General features: G+C 40.2%; 1 protein-coding gene across 1 annotated transcript; it reads left to right on the top strand.

Annotated features, from left to right (window-relative positions):
• Positions 1–3,450: 3,450 nt before the first annotated feature.
• Positions 3,451–5,884, top strand: LOC127532967 (TOG array regulator of axonemal microtubules protein 1-like). The gene is made up of 6 exons (XM_051944902.1): positions 3,451–3,766; positions 4,200–4,569; positions 4,831–4,936; positions 5,073–5,314; positions 5,427–5,585; positions 5,705–5,884. The coding sequence occupies exons 1-6, from the start codon at positions 3,451–3,453 to the stop codon at positions 5,847–5,849; spliced, it is 1,338 nt and encodes a 445-aa protein (XP_051800862.1). The 3' UTR covers positions 5,850–5,884.
• Positions 5,885–20,598: the final 14,714 nt, after the last annotated feature.

Raw genomic sequence — 20,598 nt, forward strand, 5'->3', positions numbered from 1 at the left:
TGAGTCTGTGGAAACTGGCAGATTTCCCGCAGTTCCATATTACCGTAATGTGAAGTATGCACAGGCTCCCTAAATACGAGCGCTTGCTCACTTCACGCCTTTCCGCGGTGCTGGATTGCTTTCACACCAGTACCGCCTGGATGATGTATTTTGTGATGAAGGCAAATTTGATTATTGGTAAATAATGACATTATTATTTTATTTGGTATTTTACATGTTAGAAACCAAATGATGTGACATTTTAATTTTGAGACAGTGGAAGACAGACAGGACTTCAGCTTCTCTGAAGGATTTGGAGAGAGCTGTAGGAGAAAGAAGGGCCAGTTCATACGTCAGGTGGCAGATGAAGATCCACAGAAGGACTTTTCAGCCCATCAGGTCATACATGAACAAATGGAGACAGATCTTACATTATATGAGATGTAACATTTTAAATTGTACTTCAACATAATTTACCCCAACATGTTTTCTGCAAAAGCTCAACTAACTCCAAGTTGAGACAAGAAAACATTTTTTTTTTCCCTTTGGAAGCCATATTCCTCATATAAAATGAGTACACCAGTGTTTCAGCATTTGACATGAAACCCAAACCCATCCACTGTGTGCTTTCTGTAACAGTAAATATGACAGTTAAAGTTTAAAAAATAACTGCTGCTTTGTTTACATTTAAACGAAGTAGTGCTCAGACTGCTGTCAGAATGTGATTACCTTGATTTCATTGCATTGAAAATCCGCCACCATTCATCCAATCTGATTCAAACTCCCCACTGCACTTCCTCAGGACCCCTGCAATACCCCTACCAAGTTGAGCATGATCTGAAGTACCGTTGTCAAGATATGCAATGGTTTCTATGCAGAATGAACACCCCTAAAAATAGTTCAGAATGAGACATTCTTGAATTCATGCTGCATATAAGTGTCAGTGTGCAGACAGTTGGGGACAGTGTCTTACGGATTTCAGGAGGACAACAGGACTACTTGAAATTAGCAGGACATCGAGATAAAACCCATCAACCTTTCATCAAAATCCAAAGAAGCCAACATTTTGAGGTAAGTGACTTCTCTGCTCTGTTTGATGAAGCAAACACCAGAGGAAACATTCAGAAGGAAGTTTAAAGTCTATTTTCTACAACTTTGTCCAATTTGTAATGAAATCCGTGAGTCAGAAAAGGATGTAACACTCAGTTTTGTACTTGTCTTGTAATTTTTAACATCTTGTTATTAAAAGTCAGATTTCAGCAGTCATTTTGGAGTATTTGATGATAATCTGATGTGTTGATGTGAGCAAGATTTAACGTCACTTTTTTCTGATAAGTAAATTAATTCAGTAAGTGTAATCAGTAAGGTAATAGTTCATTCTGTTTCCTGAAACTTGCAACATGGAATCCAAAAATGAAATTGGATTATGCTATCCAGCAATAATTTTGTTTTTGGTGCTACAACTTGTCATATCTGCTCAATCAGTTACTAAAGTTCATCACATTTTCTTTTTCATTTTGTGACCAAGCATTTAATGTTAAAAAATATTCTGTATGTTTTGTTTTGATTATCCTGGCATGCAAGTACAAAAGTGTCAGAAAATATCATTGGATGATTCCTGCATTATTGTTTTTTTGGGTAATGTGTGCTCAAAGATGAGACTTTCAGTGACAATTTCAATTATTTTTCTAAATTTCAGTTCACCTGTTATCAGAGATTATTTCATCGACTTGTCCTGTAGTTGAAACTAGAACTAACCATAAAAAATCATGCTTTATCTGTATTAGTTCTTGAGATGCTGTCATTTAAACATTACCTCAAATGCCTGTAATATGTTAAAAATGTGCTGGACGTGGATAAACAGGCTTTAAAAAAATGATCTCAAATATCTTGATTTGTGAAAAAAATGCTGAACACATTTCTAAAAGTTAGCATTTTTATTATATTTGAAATGTATTTTATGTGAGAAAAATCTGTGAAATGAGACATGGTTGAGCAGAAAATGTTCTAACAAATGAGAGATTTCAACAATTTATAAGAACATTACTCAAAATATGTTACTATAAGTTATTAAGTGCAGATAGATGAGATAAACAGTGGCAGTTTCACTAATTAACATGCCATTTTCAAAAGTAAACAATTTTAAATTGTTTTTAAAAGCATTCTAGAATTCATGCCAAACACAAAAACTCTGAGTGGAGACACCATTTCAATGTATTTTATTTATTATTCCTTTATTGAGTAGTTTAGTGAAACCAGCTTAACACCAAACTCAGAGACATCCACATTTCTGCAAAATCTGGATAACCAAACTTTTGTGAAGTAACGCCTCTCTTCTGTTTAATGAAGTAAACACTTTGGAGTTTCTGAGGAAACATCCTTGTAGTTTTGCTGCAATACTGTCCAATATGCCTTATAACACAGTTCAGAACAGGTTGTAACACTCAGTGCTGTTGTTTTATGATAATTGGTTCAATATTTAGCAAATATGATAGAAAAGTGAGATCACAACAGTGTGGTAGATGACCAATGGTTTAACAAGACATCCATAGATTGTGGCTCTCTTTTGTGTCTGTTTTACCTTCAGTCTTCTGTGAGAAGATAAAAATGAACATTCAAAGTTCATCCACATCATCTTCCTCCGAGGGGAGTACCACAAGGCAGCGTTTCAGAGACCCAACAGACTACACGTTGGTGAAAGAACTGGTAGGTGGAAGCTATGGAACAGTGCTGGAATGTGTTGAAAACAACACTGAAGAGCACGTGGCTACAAAGGAGCCCGAATGGTGCCGAATGGGAAATGTATTATAATTTATGTGACATTATAGATAAAATCCTGTAGAATAACAATGGCACATCTTACATTTATACAAAGCAAAATAAATAGCTTTCTATCAGTTTTTGTTTCAGGTTCTGCGTCTAACATATAGTTATAGATTGAACCATGAAAGCATGCAGCTCGCCACTATGACGGAGAGCATGAAACAGTAAATGAGCATTGAATAAACCCAACAGCAATAGAAATGTGAAGTTCATATTGAATTAATTCAGGGATTCTTACATCCTCTGATAAGCATTTCAACTGTGTTGTGTTGGAACGAGTGTGACAGTGTAACATTTGCCCTTAAAGCTGAGAATTCAGCTTGTTGAACAAGCTCAAGTCAAACCAGTAGCAAAATCCTGTCATAATATTTAACCTCAATTAAGTTCACACTTGAAATTAATCTTTTTTTTTAAATCACAGAGTACAGCGTGTCCTGGAGTCAATAGCCAGTCCAGAATTGTGGACTTGGATGAGGCTAAGAAGGAGGCTTTCCTCCTTCAAACACAGAGGCTGCGTGCTGCAGAGTTAGCACGAACCAACTCTGTGCTCCGGAGGCTGGGACTCTGCAGCCAACAGGACCCCTCCCTTCACCTCCACCCCCAGATGCTCTCAGATGCAGGCCTGCATCACCGCTCCAACGAAGGAGGATGAGACCCGCTTCATCAGTCAGTCTTCCTAATTTGATGAAGGAGGACACAGAGGAGATGAAGAGATGTCAGAGGAGTCCAGACACCCTGTACGGGGAGGGGTACCAGCTGAATCCAGGCAGAGACCACATCTCCAGCCCATCAGCTTCTGTGAGCTCTGAGGACTCCCTCAGCATGGTGGATGCTCACACTCCCCGTGAGCTGAAGAACATCCCGCTCATCTACACCCCATCCCCTCCCCCACCACCATCAGCTCCTCTACCCAAAACAAGAGCAAACCGTCTCTCTGTGATGACGACGAAGCTCAGGGGACCAGGTCAGTTCATCATTAGACAAACTGAAAGTCACAACGACACAGCTGAAGACATTTAAGGCTACAACTGAGTCTCAAATGACCTAAATGTGTTTTCTAACCAGATTTAAGTCCTTATTGTTGATGGATTATTTTAGGACAAGTAGAAATACCAGTTGAAAAACCTTATTACACCTTGATTAATACCTTCAAATTCTTGCTTTAACTACAATTACTGATGTATATGTACTTACAGTACAGAAACTAAAAGCCTTCACTGTGCAAGACAGACACTTTTACAGTTTTGATACCAGTGATTACATATTGCTTGTCACTAAAATGTCAGTTGACTTAGTGACAAACATACATTTCTTTTTCTTTTAGTTTGTACCGTTTTATTCTTTGTCCATTCTCAGATGTAAACAAACAAAATGCGTAATTGGCTTAATTTAAACAGATAAAGAAGTAGCTGGTGGACGCAGACTCCTGACGACGGCTCAACATCATATGGAGGCGGTCGCAGAAAAAGTCAAGAAACTACAGGGTAACTCTGCTGCCCTGTTGCCACGACCACCAGCACCAGCTACAAGGAAACCTGTAGTAGCACCTCTCACTCCAGCTCCTCCTCCAAAACCCTCCCTACCAAAGAAGAGAGCAACTCATGGGAGGTCTGTGCGGCCTGCAAAGACAGTCAGCAGGGACCAGAGGACAGATGTTACCTGCAGCTTCCAGACAGCAGAAAGTCAGAATCAGGACGATCTGCAGCCGCTCTCTAACCCTGCAGAGAGTCTGTCTCTGTGCTTCAAACAGCTCAGCTCAGATGACTGGTAAGATTCTAACTGCAGACAGCAGACACATTTCTGCCTGCAGTGACAGCAACTTTTACTTTAACCGTGTTAAGGTGTGTCGGCTACAACAAAACGGTTTATTGTCAAAGAGCTCTGATCTGAGTTTGGTTCTTTAATTGGTCCAGTGACTTGACAAACTGCCAGCAGCTACTTTACACAGCTCAGTAATGGACACTGAACGTGCTGGAGCTTCAAAGTGTCGGACACATGAGTAACTGTTTTGTTTTTTTTCCAACACAGGATGACGAAGGTTAAAGGGCTGCGATGCATCCCAGCTCTGGCGCAACACCACCCAGACACACTAATGCCGAAACTGCATGAAGTCTGTCTGGTTGTGATAGAAGAGGTACTGAAAACATTTTCCACTCTGTCTCTTTTCCTGCTGCTCGTCTTTGTCCACATGTGTCTGTAAGAGTCCACGGCACATCAGTCCATTGTGTTACAAGTATGATTACTGACTGCTGTTCATTCTTGGTCTCTAGGTTAAAAACCTACGCCCCTCAGTGGCTTGTGCAGCCATGGACACCATCCGCTGTCTTTATGTCCACCTACAGAAGGGCATGGACACTGAGGCAAATTGGACAGGTCAGGCTCTGCTGCTGAAAATCTCACAGGCGTGTGGAAATGCCTTTCTCCAGCAGCAGGCCAGTGAGGCCTTGGAGGCTCTGGTGCAGAATTGCAGCCCTGGTCGAGTGCTGCCTGTTCTGCTGAATACAGGGCAGAGGTAAGAGCACAGTGGAGGATGATGGTTTATGAACAAGTGTAGTAGCACCAGCAATCAAAAGAAGTCAAATCGTCATCACATAGTGAATTTGGTTGTGTTTGTCCTTCGTCAGCCACCTGAGCCCTGCAGTAAGAGCCAGCACTGCTCGTCTGCTCCACCTGCTGGCTGACAGACTGGGAGCGACTAAAGTCCTGACAGCAAGGCAGAGCTTCACCCAGCGCTTCCTCACTGCTGTCAGTAAGATGTCTCTGGATGCTGCTGCTGAAGTCAGGTCAGTTATCACTGTAGCTCACTGAGGTCAGACTTGCTGCTTTCTGGTTTGTGTCTCCTCTTTGTTCAGTCTTGTGTTTACTCACTAAAGTGTTAAATAAGAAACATGCATCTGTACAGGCCTCATGGACGTGCCATCCTTCAGAAACTGGCCCTCCACAGGGACTTCATGAAGCTGTGGCAGAAAAATGTGGCGGAAAAAGATCGCCACTCACTGGAGAAGGTCCTGAGGAATGTGGTGAAGAATATCAAAATCCATATATGAATCCAGGGTGTTGTTCACCACACAGGACAACAAGAAAAGCCTCATTCTTGCTGTCAGTCATCATGACCTCAGTATCCTTCGCTGGGTTTATTGTTCTCTTGTGTTTTGATCTCATGAGTTTGTTTTCTATCTACTATCATATTCTCTCTATCTATTATCCCCCTTTCCCCTCACCCCAACCGGTCGAGGCAGATGGCCGCCTTGTCTGAGCCTGGTTCTGCCGGAGGGTTCTTCCTGAAAAAGGGAGTTTTACCTCCCCACTGTCGCCAAGTGCTTGCTCAGACAGGGAATCCAAAGGAAACTGGATTTGTTGGATTTCTCTCTATAATTTTGTCTTTACTTTTCTAAGTGAAGTCTCTTGAGATCACACATTTGAACTGGTGAATAAAATTGATTGAAAATGAACTGAAAGGTTCACCCCAAAAGTGTCTGGATTCTGGTCACATGGTTGATGCTCACATCTGCCCTGAGTCAGTCGTGGCTTCTCAGTTGCTGTGCAGAGCAGAGAATCTTTGGGTTTCTTTTTTCACAATTTCCATCGTTATTTTTGGTGAATTTTTAAATTTGACGTTTTAAAGAAAGTGACTACAATGAAATCTGACAATTTTAAGCTTATTTTCAACTGGTTTTCTCTATGTAACCACACAAAACTGATGGCATTTATTACAAACAGTCGGAAAGTTGAACCACTCTTTCCATTTTTACAGTTTGTGGCTCTAAAAAGAGTGTGCATTTTGAAGACTTTTTAAAAACAAAGCATGCCTTGGCAGTGCACGGCACGGCAGTGAAGTTAGTTTCAGCCAGAGCACCAGCAGCTCTAATGCTGCAGACGTTACAGCTGCATCCACCAACAAGCTCAGCAGGACAGAATAGGATCCATCTTGGCTCTAGATTACTGCTATTGGTAAGATTAGGTGCAAAAGTAAATTAAAATGCACATTAACTCAACTTGATATTCTTGTTGCACATCAGCTATAGAGAACTGATCCAATATAATAAAAACAGTGCATGTTAACTTAAAAATGTTTATTACCACCTGACCATATTCTGTAATATTAAAATGAACAAAAGCTTTACTTAGAGTAATAGGAGATGAGTACCAGCCTTTGTAAATGTCATATATTTTACTGATACGCAGCATATTTTAACATAATATGTTTTTCAAATATATTTCAACAGCAAAATTTGAGAAAACATTTTAAAAATTGCCGTTTTACACTTGCCAGAGGTGTGTGTGTGTTTTTTTTTAACTCTTTTGAAAGCGTTGTTGCACAGAATGACAGCTGGAAAGAGCTTTTTTAAATGAGTTCTGATATAGTGAGCATTTTAACTGCAATTACTTTTGCTGTAAGTAAAATTTAATTCTAGAGCACGTTTCACAGCTACAAAATCACAAGGTGCTTTACGATAAAAACCAAAATCATGTTAATAATAAAATGTTTATTACCACCAGACCATGTTCTGTCAAATCATAATTAGAAAAACACTTTCATTTCCCACATGGAAGTAGCAGTTATCATTAGCAAACTTTATCATGTATTTTACTAATATGCAACATTTTTAACATAATATTGTGTTATTTTAACATTATTATTCACATATTCTAACACAATATGAATTATTAATCACATCTGTGATGCATTTTTTTCATGTTGGAAGTGTCACAATAGAAAATGGAAACAGCAAAATTTGAGAAAACATTTTTAAAAGTTGCCATTTTCACACATTCTCAAGGTGTTTTTGGATTTTTCTGAAGAAGAGCTGATGCGTAGAATCAGAGACGGATACAGCTTTTTTGAGTAAGTTCTGATACAGCGAACATTTCAACTAAAATTTCCACTTCTTTTGTTGTCTTCATCTCTGGACAGCTTCCAGAGCCGGCCCAAGGCATAAGCGAGTTAAGCGGTCGCTTAGGGCCCACCACCACCAGGGGGCCCCCCAGAGTCCTTAATAAAAAGCAAGTGTAATTGTAAAAAAATTTAGAAAAAAAAACACAACAATGAATAACCATTGTTCCGGGTTGTACAACAATAATTTTGGTATAATTTTCTAATGCCAGCTAGGCTGCCAAGTATGTCAACCTTCGATGGTATCAATAAGTGGACCTAGTTACTCCTGCGGCAGAATACCTTAGCGGCTGCGCAAGTTCAGTGACAGTTAGAGTGACAGTGTCATTGCTCAATGGCGGACAGAAGCAAACAGAAATGTTGCTGTCCAAGAAAATGTACCTCTCAGGGGCACAAAAAAGAAAGAGAAAACGGTTGGAGGAGCAGGAAAAGAAAAACAAGGATAAAGGTAGGTTGTATGACTTTTTTGTTTTGATAAATGTTGTGAGCATCAAGTTTAGGGCTCAGTCTGAGTCTTGTTTGCCACGGTGCCTTTTTCTCCTCCGGTTGGATATTTGGTAATTGCAATTACATTTTCTAACCTTTAATATATAACAAATCCCTTCACTTAAACCAAAATGATCTAAATCCTCGACTCTAAACATAACCGGAATTAAAACCCGTTAAGGTTCAGCGGCCCGCGGGCGGGCCGTTTTGATATTTACATTAGCATTTTTCGAAATAGAACAACACTGCCAACTCGATGATAGAAACATTATACACCGATGGAAAGCTTAAATTCTCACGAATCCGCCGGTATAAACCACTTTCAGATGTGATTACCACAGCGGGAAATATAAACACATTTGTCCAACAAACAACCAATATCCATCCTTCCGTTCTCTGTACACGGCTTTAACGTACACAGCGCGACTCACATTTGCGGGTTCATTATTACACACAGATGAAAAGAGAAAGAGAGCAGAAAAAGCAAAAAGAAAGCAAAGATTTTAGTGTTCTAGAGAACTTGTTTTTTTATGTATGTTATAAAACCATATAAACATGTCATGTGCCTTTTCAAATATGAAAATATGTTTTTCTGGCATGCCAATCTGTACTTTTATACTCTGTTTTACAATCATTTGTAATAAAAAGTAAGCTAAGCAACCTTACAGGTAATTTCTGTTAAAAGATAAAAGAAACTTTTAAAAAAACATCTAAATGAACTTCCAACATCAACATAGTCAGTAATGATCAAAGAACTTGATTACATTACTTGAGTAAAAGTAAATTGGGTCAAAATTTACCCCAATAAATGTAAAAGTAATTCAGTGAAGTGAAAGTAAAGAGGCATTTGCTGTAAAGTAAAAGCATAAAAACTGCTGAAATACATGCTATGAATTATAATTTTGGGGCTTAAAAATTACTACCAGTATGATTTCCTGCATGGTAACACAACTGGGTTTATTGAGAAAATTATAAACAACACTTGACATTGACTGTGGTCACAACAGGCACAAAGCACTGAAGCCTACATTTTAATGATAATATAGCATTCAATTTATCACATGTAGGCCTACTTTCTCGATCAAACAAAAACACTTTCAAGTCTATTTGTATTTATTTTTAGACATACAGTTTAAAAAATAGTTGCATTACCTTCAGTCAAGCTCATTCGTCACACATTGTTTCAAACTTTATTGTTCATTGGCTGCAGTACATTTCTTAATCCACTCGAGGCACCAATTAGTCAAACCGACACTGCGTGATACATGAATGATACAATGAGGGAAAAGTGTGACACACACGATGAGGTCTCATCTGCCCATCACTACTTGACCAGCGATACGAATTGACAGTGACTGCAAAAATGGCTCCCGTTAAAACATTTAGGCACGACAAAACCCGTTCTTACGAACAAGACAAATGATTTCAACGGAATATAAAGTTCCTAGTTTCTTTTGATAAAATGATTTATAGAGTGCCCGAAATTACATCATTCAATGGCAAAACAAATTTTGTGTTCAAATTCTAGTTCTGTGTTCAAAAAGGTAACAGTTTTGAAAACAGAACTAACTCCTTCAGAAAACCAGTTGTTCACCCAGAGTTGAAGTTTTCTTTCACATTTTAAGTAAAATGAAGGTCATGACATAACCTTTTTATTCTAAATAAAAATGAAGTGGGAATTTGGTACCTAACATGTAGTTGTTTTTAGAAAAAAAGTAAAAGTCACCACTTGATTCCAGATTCAAGTCCTTTGTCATCTTTTTCAAATTTGTAAAAAGAACTGATGTGGCATTTTGGAATGGCTTGTGGAAATCTGACCAGAAAATAACAGACTGGACTAGTTGACATGTTTTGATCGCAAGGACAAGTGGGTTTATATTTGTCATATTTTCTCCCTATCACTAATTTCTAGAAAAGAAACATGAAAATTTTATTCAATTTAGTTTTTGGAAATGGCTACAAATACAACAAAATGTGCTCCAAATTGTGCCAGAATGCCCCATTTTGCATCTTGATTTTCAACATTTCTACGGGGGGGCATGCCCCCGGACCCCCCTAGTTGCTTCGCGCCTCCAGCGCAACCTACCACCTCACAGCCATTTCAACCAAGGGGAAACACTGTTGACATATATTCAGAATTTGCACTGAAGTCGTTTGTGGGGGGCCCCCAAGGTACATTTCGCTTAGGGCCCACTGAAGGCTTGGGCCGGCCCTGACGGCTTCAAACATCTCCAATACCAGGGGCCTATTTCACGAAGCAGGTTTTACAAACTCTGAGTTTCTTCCACAACTCTGAGTTGATCTACTCTGAGATAGAAAACTCTGAGTTTTCGGTTTCACAACGGCTGATTTGAGTTGAGTTAATCAACTCGGAGTAGTTTGACCCGGAGTTACGCGCGTGCACCGCAAGTCTGAAAAGACAGCATCAATGGAACCCCGATTCGACGAGTCACCATGGAAACGGGGAAGCGCAAGGCTGCGTTCTTGAACTGGAAGTTTTTAACGCGCTCATCTGGCGAGTTTGATCACGTTTTTAGAAAGAAGTGCAACACCGCTGCAGCTGTAAAAGAGAGAGAGACGGCGTGGAGAACACTGCTGCCCGGATCAATGCGTAAGTTTAAATGTAGTCCTTTGTCATCGTAATAATATTACAGGGAATAACTGTCTGAATGGTAGAATATTAAGTTATTTCATTTAGGTGAAATCCCGACGGGGCAGCAGCTTAAGATGAAATATAAAAACACTGTTCAAATAGGTCAGACCTCGGCATTATCTCATGGAGGTACTTCATGTTGATCATGTTTTACATTGTAAAGTAGCCTAAATATTAAGTGGCTGTTTGACTGTGCAGTTGTTTTATCCACACACAGCCTAAATGTCTGCATCCATATCATGTCCTGTTAAATAACTGAGCCTATTTAAACTAACATAGACTTCTGCTCAGCCAACAGAAAGAAAGCAGATGCCTGTAAAACGGTGGTATAAAAGGTCATGGATGCACATATATATATAGATATATATATACACACACACACATCTTGTAATTGTAAGTAGGCAACACTCCACAGATTTCTCCAAATGGTAGTTTAAATGTACTGAAACATGTCACTGATCTAGGATGAAGAGGATGAAACTGTGTCTGCTGCCTTTACAGAGGGGGATCCAGAAAGGCATACAGAGGATGTTACTGATAGTTCTCTTCCCATTCACATTTTGGGTGGAATATAGAGTGTGACATTTAGCCTACACTGAAGTGTTGCACATTCTCATCCTTTTTAACAGAGCATGGCTGGACAGCAGCAGGATGGTTCCTCAGCTTCCACTGCACAGACTGACACAGTGAGATGGATGTTCAGGAAACACCAGAGGTTCATTCTGTGGAATTCATGTGCAACTGTATAATTTAATGTCCTCTATGTATTCCCAGTTATCAGTAAAACAGATTTACAAACTGCATTTGCTGAGAAAAATCCAAAAACAGATTAGGAGGGCAGATCTGGAAATTGAAATACTGGAGCACAAGTTAGAGGTGGTGATGGTCACAGGAGAATTATGTTAACTACTGGAACATGAACTGAACTATCTGTTTATTTGTAGGAAATAAAGAAGAGCAAATGAAATGTGTATCATGTCTTTATTTGCTGTGGTGGTGATGATGGAGACTTAAACTCTAAAGTGATTATTGCATACGGTTTCTCCGACTGCTCTGCTGTCCTGGATAGCTGCAGGTGGATGGACTCATCATCTGGGTCTTCAGTTTGTAGGGCAGGGTGTTGCTCTCCTCTAATAGTGGTAATATGAAGAACAACACATGCCACAGTAATATCACAGGCCCTCTCAGGGGTCACCCTGAGGAGATGTAGGCTCTGGAAACGGGCTTTCAGCAGGCCTATGGTCATCTCCACCCGGGCTCTGGTCCTGCAGTGAGTCCGGTTGAAGTTCTGTTGGGGGCCTGGTTCAGGGTCAGGGTATGAGGTCATCAGTCTGGGTTGTCATGGTAACCCCTGTCACCCAGCAGAAGGCCATCAAACTCTCCTGTAATGTATAGTGGATACATCAGAGCATATTAAAGGAGGGAGACAAGAGAATTCTATTGTGAAAATCTTTATGCTGCTGACCACGCTGCAGTCTGTTGCTCAGGTTAGACTCTCCATAAATCCTGGAGTCATGAACAGACCCAGACCACGTGGCCTCCACATTAGAAATGATGTATGCAGCATCACATATGATCTGGACAGTGCAGAGAATGACAGATGTTGAACTATGATGCAGTCTTTAACATTTAGAAACAGTAGTCAGTCTACCTGTAGCCTACCTGCACATTTATGCTGTGAATGGACTTCCTGTTCATGATGTGAGGGAGCTGTGATGGGGATGTGTGTGCATCTATGCAGCCAATCACACTGGGAAATCCTAAAAGAAATTAAAATGACTAATCCCAGTCAGAGGCTGCAGCACAATGTCATTAACAGAATAAGATTTAAAATGAATTTAACAGATCTCTACATCATTCACCTGCAATCCCATGGATCCTCCTTGATGCTCTGACAGGTTTGTGTCCAGGAAAACCACAATGACGAGTAAAAGTCGTTTCAGAGCCAGGAACACTTTTCTGACTGTCCTCCATACAGTTGTCTTACTCTGCATCTCTGACATCATATAAAAACTTCCATTTTCAAAGAACCGCAGCGCAACACACAATATCTGCTGGATGTGAGAGCATGACTGTGGCTGGTAATGTAAATGTAAGGACGGATTAGGTTGTTTATGTAGATTATGGACTTAAAACAATTACGAAACGGTACCGCTCGAAACGATAACTGTCCGGAAATGCGAGAACATTTATGCGCGGTCTGATAACAATCTACCGACGAATATTTAATGATCTGTGCAGTAATGCTGCTCCTTTATCCACTGGATCGTTAATAAAAGCTGTTCTACGCCAAAACTCGCTCGCTTACTGACTGAATGAATGAGGAAATGAAACAGAGTGTGTGGCTGAAAGAGGGCGGAGACGGAAAGAAACTCGAGGTTTTCTCAGATAAACCTGCTGGCGACCAGGTTCAACTCATAGAGTCTGTTACTGCGGTAACTGACCGAGAGTTGAAGTTACCCCTCTTTGTGAAACAGGCTCGAGTTACCCCGCATTCCCTGGTTAGAGTTACCTCGCTTCGTGAAATGGAAAACTCTGAGTTTCCCTCATTTCAGGGTTAACAAACTCAGAGTTTTCACTAAACCTGCTTCGTGAAATAGGCCCCAGGTGACACAAAAGAATAACTCCAACTTTCTTGATTTAAAATGGTTCCTGAAGACTTATCTCCATTTTTTTTCTCATAAAAGGGCAAAATTTGATTCCTTTCTTCTTCCTCTTTGAAGTTTTTTGTTTATGCCTACTTCTATTCAGTTTATATGTGACATTACCAATTCCAACAGCTTCTAACAACGCTATGGAGCCAAGTTCATTCGCCTTAGAGCAGGTGATGGAAGCAAACCTACCTTACATTTTCTATTGTACATTTTTTCATATTTTAAAACTTTCAAATTTACTTGACAATTGTACTGAAATGCTATTTCCATCAGTACAGCTGGAGAAAACAGGTTTGTTCTGACTTATACTGCACCCAGCCACCAGAGTTGGATCAAGATATTTGGTCTTCACATTGTGCTGTCATGTCGTTTATCTTTATAAACCCTCCAATAGAAAGCTGGACGAATCTGCCATAAATGTGTTTGTTAATGGTGGTAAATGTGGAAAACTTTTGCCCTGGTGGGGGCGCTACGGAGCCGCAGAAGGAGGTGTCTGCTCAGCGTTAATGCTCCGTACCATCCTGCACCGAATATCCTTTAAACCCTAATTTGGTCATACGAATCTTCTATGGACCATGTCCAAAACGACAACAGTCAAAGACTGCGATATTTTCTCTCGCAAGAACGGCCCGCAAAAACAGAGAACTAACTCTCCACAAGCCCAACAAAACGAGGAGGCTGCTAGCAACATGGCGGACATAGCGGCGGTGCTAGCTGAGCTAAAGCTACTCCGCTCAGAGTTTGGAGGATTGTCCTCCAGACTGAGCTCTATTGACGACCGCCTCGACAAGGTGGCCAACTCTGTTGCAGCTTTAGAAAGCAAAACATCAGAAGTGAAAAAGAATGTGGCTTCTAACACTACAAGGGTGGATGAGGCTGAAAACCGGATAAGGTCAACCGAAGAACAATTGGGAAAGACCGCAACGGAACTGAGAAGCGCGATGAAGCGACTTGCATACCTGGAAACCAAGGCTGAGGACCTGGAGAACCACGGCCGACGGAAGAATCTGCGACTGTTTGGTCTCCGCGAGGAGGCAGATGGAGGCCAGCTGCTGACGGAGTTCATACAATCCATGCTACTGAAATGGCTGGAGCTGGGCACCAGGAGATCCTTCGTACTAGAGCGAGCTCATCACACCCTAGCTCCGCTGAAACCAGACCAGGGCAGAGCGGTCCTGATCCGATTCTCACAGCTTCAAGACCGGGAGTTGGTTTTCCGCTCCGCTAAGCAGCGTGATATCGGATACTGGTCAACTCACTCCCCAGAAAACTCACTCCCCATATGCTTAGGTTACTTACCTATAACTAGCTGAAATCCATGGATGATATCCTTTTACACTGAAAGCTGAAATACCCTATCCCTAAACCTAACCGGGGAGTGAGTTGACCAGGTACCGTGATATCATACATGAAGGAAGCAAACTTTTCTTTGCCCAGGATCTCTCAGCTGAAACAGTGAGACAGCGCAGCGCCTTCAACGCCGTCAGGAAGAAATTCACGGATAAAGGAATGATCCGCGGTTTTCAGTTCAACCCATGCCGAATGAGGGTCCTCCACAACGAGACAGTACGTCTCTTTTCAACACCTAAAGAAGCAGAGGACTTTTCTTGAGGACTTGATAGAGATCCTAACTGAAGCAGTGGTAAGAATGGTTCACCTTTACATTTAGGATGAGTAATGGACGTTGACAGACTGATTGATAAGTTAATATATGTAAGTACTTGTTAGAGGTGATCACCTGTTGCTCGGTCTACCTCTCATCTCTGCTTTATACATCTTGGCAGCTTCAAATACTGTAGATGTGACCACCTCTCTTTGTTAAGTAGTTCTATGAGGAGGTTATGTAAGAATGAGTACTTATGACGACGGATAACAGTTGGCTTTTTTTGAGTTGAAGTAATAGGGTGAAGCATTTATTACGTGACATGTTTAATGGTGCAGGCTTCCATAGTTTAGCTGCTCCCCAGAAGAGTGGATCAGCACAAGCCCCTCAGTTGTTTTTACTGAGTAAGGGAGCGAGGGGAACTTATAGTTCAATATGTGTATTATTATGTATGTTTTAATTGTTTCTTTTCTATTTACGTTTCGTGTGCTCAGCACAACAGCAGTGTTTTCTATTTATCCTGTCTATGTTACCTTTAAGAAATATGGAGCAGGCAGGTGCACAAAGAAACTATGACTTTAAAATCACCAGCTGGAATGTTAGGGGACTAAAAAATGTTACGAAACTAAAACAGGTCATGACTAGAATTAAAGAGCTTAAGTCCAAGATAATTTTCCTTCAAGAAACCCACCTGACAACCCCGGATGTAAAACGTATACGGAATAGATGGGCTGGTAGAGTTATACATGTAGCATATTAGTCCATGAGCCAAGTGGCTAAAATTGGGGTCATCGGTACCACTTTGGGGGGCAAATTCTCATATGCATTTTTGTTAAGGACAATATCCCTAGTAACCATTCCTGTATGATAGACATGCACAAGGGGCAGCTTTATGTGAGATATCCATGGGTTTTTAATAGGTACGTCAATGCAATTTTCTAGCCTCCGATATGGTAAATACAAGCATATACACTGATCTAAATACTAACTACACTCATAAAAGACATTCAAAATCATTGAAAACTGTAATGAGTTTCTTATTGATATGCTGTGATACAAAGAACTTAAAGGAATGTTTTTATCTACGCATTTTAACTGAGAAATTGAAATTAAAGCAGAGCGTTCAACTAGAGATAGACCGATATGGGTTTTTCAGGACCGATACCGATTCCGATTATTAGTAGTTAGAGGAGGCCGATAACCGATATTTGGAGCCGATATTCATTTGCAGTAAAAGTGTAAAAATTGGCGTAAAAAAATTGAATAATGCAAACACTGAACTTCATTGAAATGCCTAAAGCATGTTTATTGAATCACACAAATAGAAAATAATAGCTCCAGAAGCGCCTGAATTTCCTAGACTCAGAAACATCTCTTATAAAGTTGAATAAAAGGTTAAATAAATAGCTCTCTGAAATTTTTCCACAGAAAATACAGTAAAATTTAAATATAACTACAATGACTTGTCTTTGTTTTAAGTTCAAACACAACAAAAATACAGGGAGTTCTCAGGCTCAGCAGCACCTCTTGTAAAGTTAAATAAAAACTTAAATAATAGCTCCCTGAATTATTTTCACAGTAAATAAAGTAAAATTTCAATATAACTGAAATAATTTAACTTTGTTTTAAGTTCAAACAAAAACAAAAAGTGCAGGAGTTCTCAGGCTCAGCATTATCTCTAGTAAATGCAAATAAAAACTTAAATAATAGCTCCCTGAATTTTTCCACAATAAAGTAAAAGTTCAGTATAACTGAAATAATTTAACTTTGTTTTAAGTTCAAACAAAAAGTGCAGGAGTTCTCAGGCTCAGCAGTATCTCCAGTAAATGTAAATAAAAACTTGCTTCCAGAGATTTTATAAAGTAATATTATTTCTGAATTTTACTCTCTCATCTTCCCGTTCATTTTCAGATCATAGGACCAGAAAGCTCATAGCAACGTTAGTAGTCTGAGTTGTAGAGTTGTTCACGTGACTTTAACTACATACTGTTCTCCACATTACATACCGTGATTTCCAGACTATTGAGCGCACCTGAATATAAGGATCCGAATATTCGGATCTCAAAATAAATACGTGCAGTAGCATAACTCAAAAAGTCATGGACGGATTTTCACCAAATTTTTACAGGATGTCCGGAAGAGCAAGAGTAACAATCGATTAGATTTTGGAGGTGATCCGGATCACCGTCTGGATCCAGGATTTTTTTGAAGGTCGAAGGACGGCCATCTCTCAATTGTACAGACAGAGGTCGCCGGATCAATCTCAGGCGACGGCCGAATTCCGCGCGGCCGGTTCGGCCTGCCCGAGCGAGTCGGGACCGACGAAACGAAGCGGCGGCGACGCGTACGGTACCGTCACGTGCGTGCGCAACGCTACCGTTACGTGTGTGCGGCGCCGCCGCCGTCAAAACACTGTGCTGTTACACTGTACATGAATGTTATGCTTTGTGCACAAACTGTTAAAACTAAATTAAATCCGTCCATTACGTTTTGGGTTATGCTGTTAACAGACAAACACACAAACAGACAGACAAACAAACTATACACTGAAGCCGTGTATAGAGAACGGATGGATGGATGGACATTTGTTGTTTGTTGGACAAATGTGTTTATATTACCCGCTGTGGTAATCACATCTGAAAGTGGTTTATACCGGCGGATTCATGAGAATCTAAGCTTTCCAGCCACATATAGTGTTTGTATAATCGCGTTTGCAGTTTCAGACATTTAGCAAATTGCTTATGCAGATCTCAAAGTGTACCGCGGGCGGGACACTGAAGCGCAACTGAAGCGCAACGGGTTAAATAATTCACAGACATGTTGGGACGTAATACGAGTTAGCAGAGCTGCCGCTAAGGTTTACTCTGCTCTTACGCTATTCTGCAGCTCACTGCAACGTTAGTAGTAGTTGTGAGATGTAGAGTACTGGGATGTTTATTACAATTTCGGAAGAGCTTTCTGCATTTACCTTTGACACGTGTTTTCTGTCCGGAGCTTCTCACACAAGAAAACTTTTCCTCTCACTCTCCAGTGTGTGTGAGGACAGCTTCTTCTTCGGAGGCTCCGCCTCTGCCGCTTAACCAATCAGAGGACGGGGTGAATAGTGCAAGAGACAGCAGGCAGGAGAGAGAGAGGCGCGGCTGCATCTGAGCCGAAATAACCCAGTTTTAAATTGATTTCTTCATATCGGCCGGTCGGATTAAAAAAAGGCCGATGCCGATATACGTCAAAGTTCCAAATATCGGCGCCAGTAATCGGCCCGACCGATAATCGGTCGATCTCTACGTTCAACACTAATTTTTGTCATTATCCTTCTGGTAGATTGCAACACATTCATCTTTTATGAAATACATCTTAGTGTGACATAGAGCAAGGGAAAATGTGTCTTTACAACTTTTAACATCCTTCCCACCTCTGTGGTTGGGCTTTGACCTTGACATGGAAGTATTAAGGGTTACCATAAGGGTTATCCATGTAAGACAGCCAGTAAGAAAAGAAAGAAAGAGAAAAGAGAGAGCTGGGGGGTCAGTGGAAGACATGTAGTTTGAACTTGGAATGTGGTACATCTTAATGTATTAATGCTGTGGTTTTGCAGTTCAGAGTGTGGGGTGCTGGGATGTGTAGTGTTTGTCTACATTCAGGAAGAAAGAGGTACAGCTAGACAGCCTTAAAAAATGTTGCAGTTTTCCAACTGTGGGCCTCAGAGGGTTAAAGGATGTGCAAAACCATGGTGTGCAGGGGTTTAGTGAACGGTGTGGTGAGTGTCATGTGTGCTCAGTTTGTTTTAGAAGGTCACACATCAATAAAACCATCCAGTCCTGTTTCCTTCACCTGCGCTCTATTTCAAAAATAGAACATATACTCTCCCCACCAGACCTCGAAAAAGTAATCCATGCCTTCATTTTCTCTAGACTGGACTATTGTAACTCTCTCCTCCCCGGTTTGAATAAAAAAATCCTTTTCTCACCTCCAACTATTTCAGAATGCAGCAGCCAGGCTTTTAACTGGTTTTAGCAGACGGCATCCCATCACTCCAGTCTGAGCCTCCCTTCACTGGCTTCCTGTCAGTTTTAGAATTGATTTTAAGATTTTATTGGTAACTTTTAAAGCTCTCATGGGCCTAGCCCCCAGCTATATTTCAGAGCTTTTAATCCCATATCAGCCAGCCCACAGCCTTAGATCCTCTGGCGAAGGCCTCCTGGTCCTTCCAAAGTCGAGGCTCAAAACCAAAGGTGACAGAGCTTTCTCCATCAGAGCTCCTTGACTTTGGAACGACCTGCCGGAGGAGATAAGGCGTGCGGAGTCTGTAGCTTCCTTTAAGTCACTTTTAAAAACTCACTTTTATAGAATTGCTTTTATGTGATGCCGTCTTTTATCTTTTATCATCTTTTATCGTCTTTTGTCTTCTCTTTTATGTGGTTTGGTCTGTTTGGCCTTTTATTCGTCTTTTAGTCTTATATTTGTGAATTACGCTTCTTTAACCTTTTATTTGTATTTCAGTTTTCTAGTTGTGTTTTAGTCTTTTAGCCTTTTCAGTTATTAGTATTACTCGTTTTATTTTCATCCTTTTGTTTTTATTGAATTCTTCTATGCCCTGCTGATTAGTGTCTTAGTGTCTGATTTGTTTTAATTCTGTTTGTCTTTACTTCACCTCACTCTACACTCTTAATCTTTTAAATTTATTTTATAGCTTATTGTTTTACTGTTCTGTCTCTTTTATAATCTCTGTTCTATTATTTTTAGTATGTATTTGTTCAGGTTTGTTGTTTTTAGCTTTTACTCTGGTCCTCATGGTCTCTTTTATGTAGCAGGGTTCTTGTATTGTCTGGGTTCCAATGACATGGACTCTCTCAATTTCATTTTGTGTTTTGTGCATGTCTTAAATGTTCTGTCTTTTAAAGGATCTTGTTCTTTGCTGTCTCTCTTGTGCTGTGATGCCTTCATGTTCCTGTCTGTGTCAAAGCACTATTTGTAAACCTCAGTTTTTAAAGGTGCTATACAAATAAAGTTTATTATTATTATTATTATTATTATTATAAGGTAGCTGTCACAAAGTGTCAAAAATGCTCTGCGTCTGTGGTTCACATTTGTGATTTCCCATCTAACGTGTTTGGTTTGTGTAACTCATGTCCACTGGTTAGTACAGTTCATTTAAGCATGGTGTGAAAATGTCATGGAGAGCTTTTAGTTTCAGAGCAGAGAACACTAATTTACTTCTTTTTTTTAAAAGATTTTGAAACCTAACTTTATATACTTGGCTTTTTTTTCAGATTTGGCTGAGTGGTTAATAACAGGCTTCTTTGTAGTGTGACAGACTCAGAAGACTTTTTTTTACTGGTGTAGACAGATTTTAAATCACTGCTGATAGATTTATCTCCTAACATCATCACAGCTTCTGTCTGAAGCTTTCTCTCTTTATTGTCATCGTGTGTCACAGCAGGAGGACGTGGTGTGATTGGATGTGGAGGATTAGTTTGTGTAACAAGAAAAATGTTCTACTATATGT

This window comes from Acanthochromis polyacanthus, chromosome 2, assembly GCF_021347895.1.
Source record: "Acanthochromis polyacanthus isolate Apoly-LR-REF ecotype Palm Island chromosome 2, KAUST_Apoly_ChrSc, whole genome shotgun sequence".
In the NCBI taxonomy this organism is placed as follows: Eukaryota; Metazoa; Chordata; class Actinopteri; family Pomacentridae; genus Acanthochromis; species Acanthochromis polyacanthus.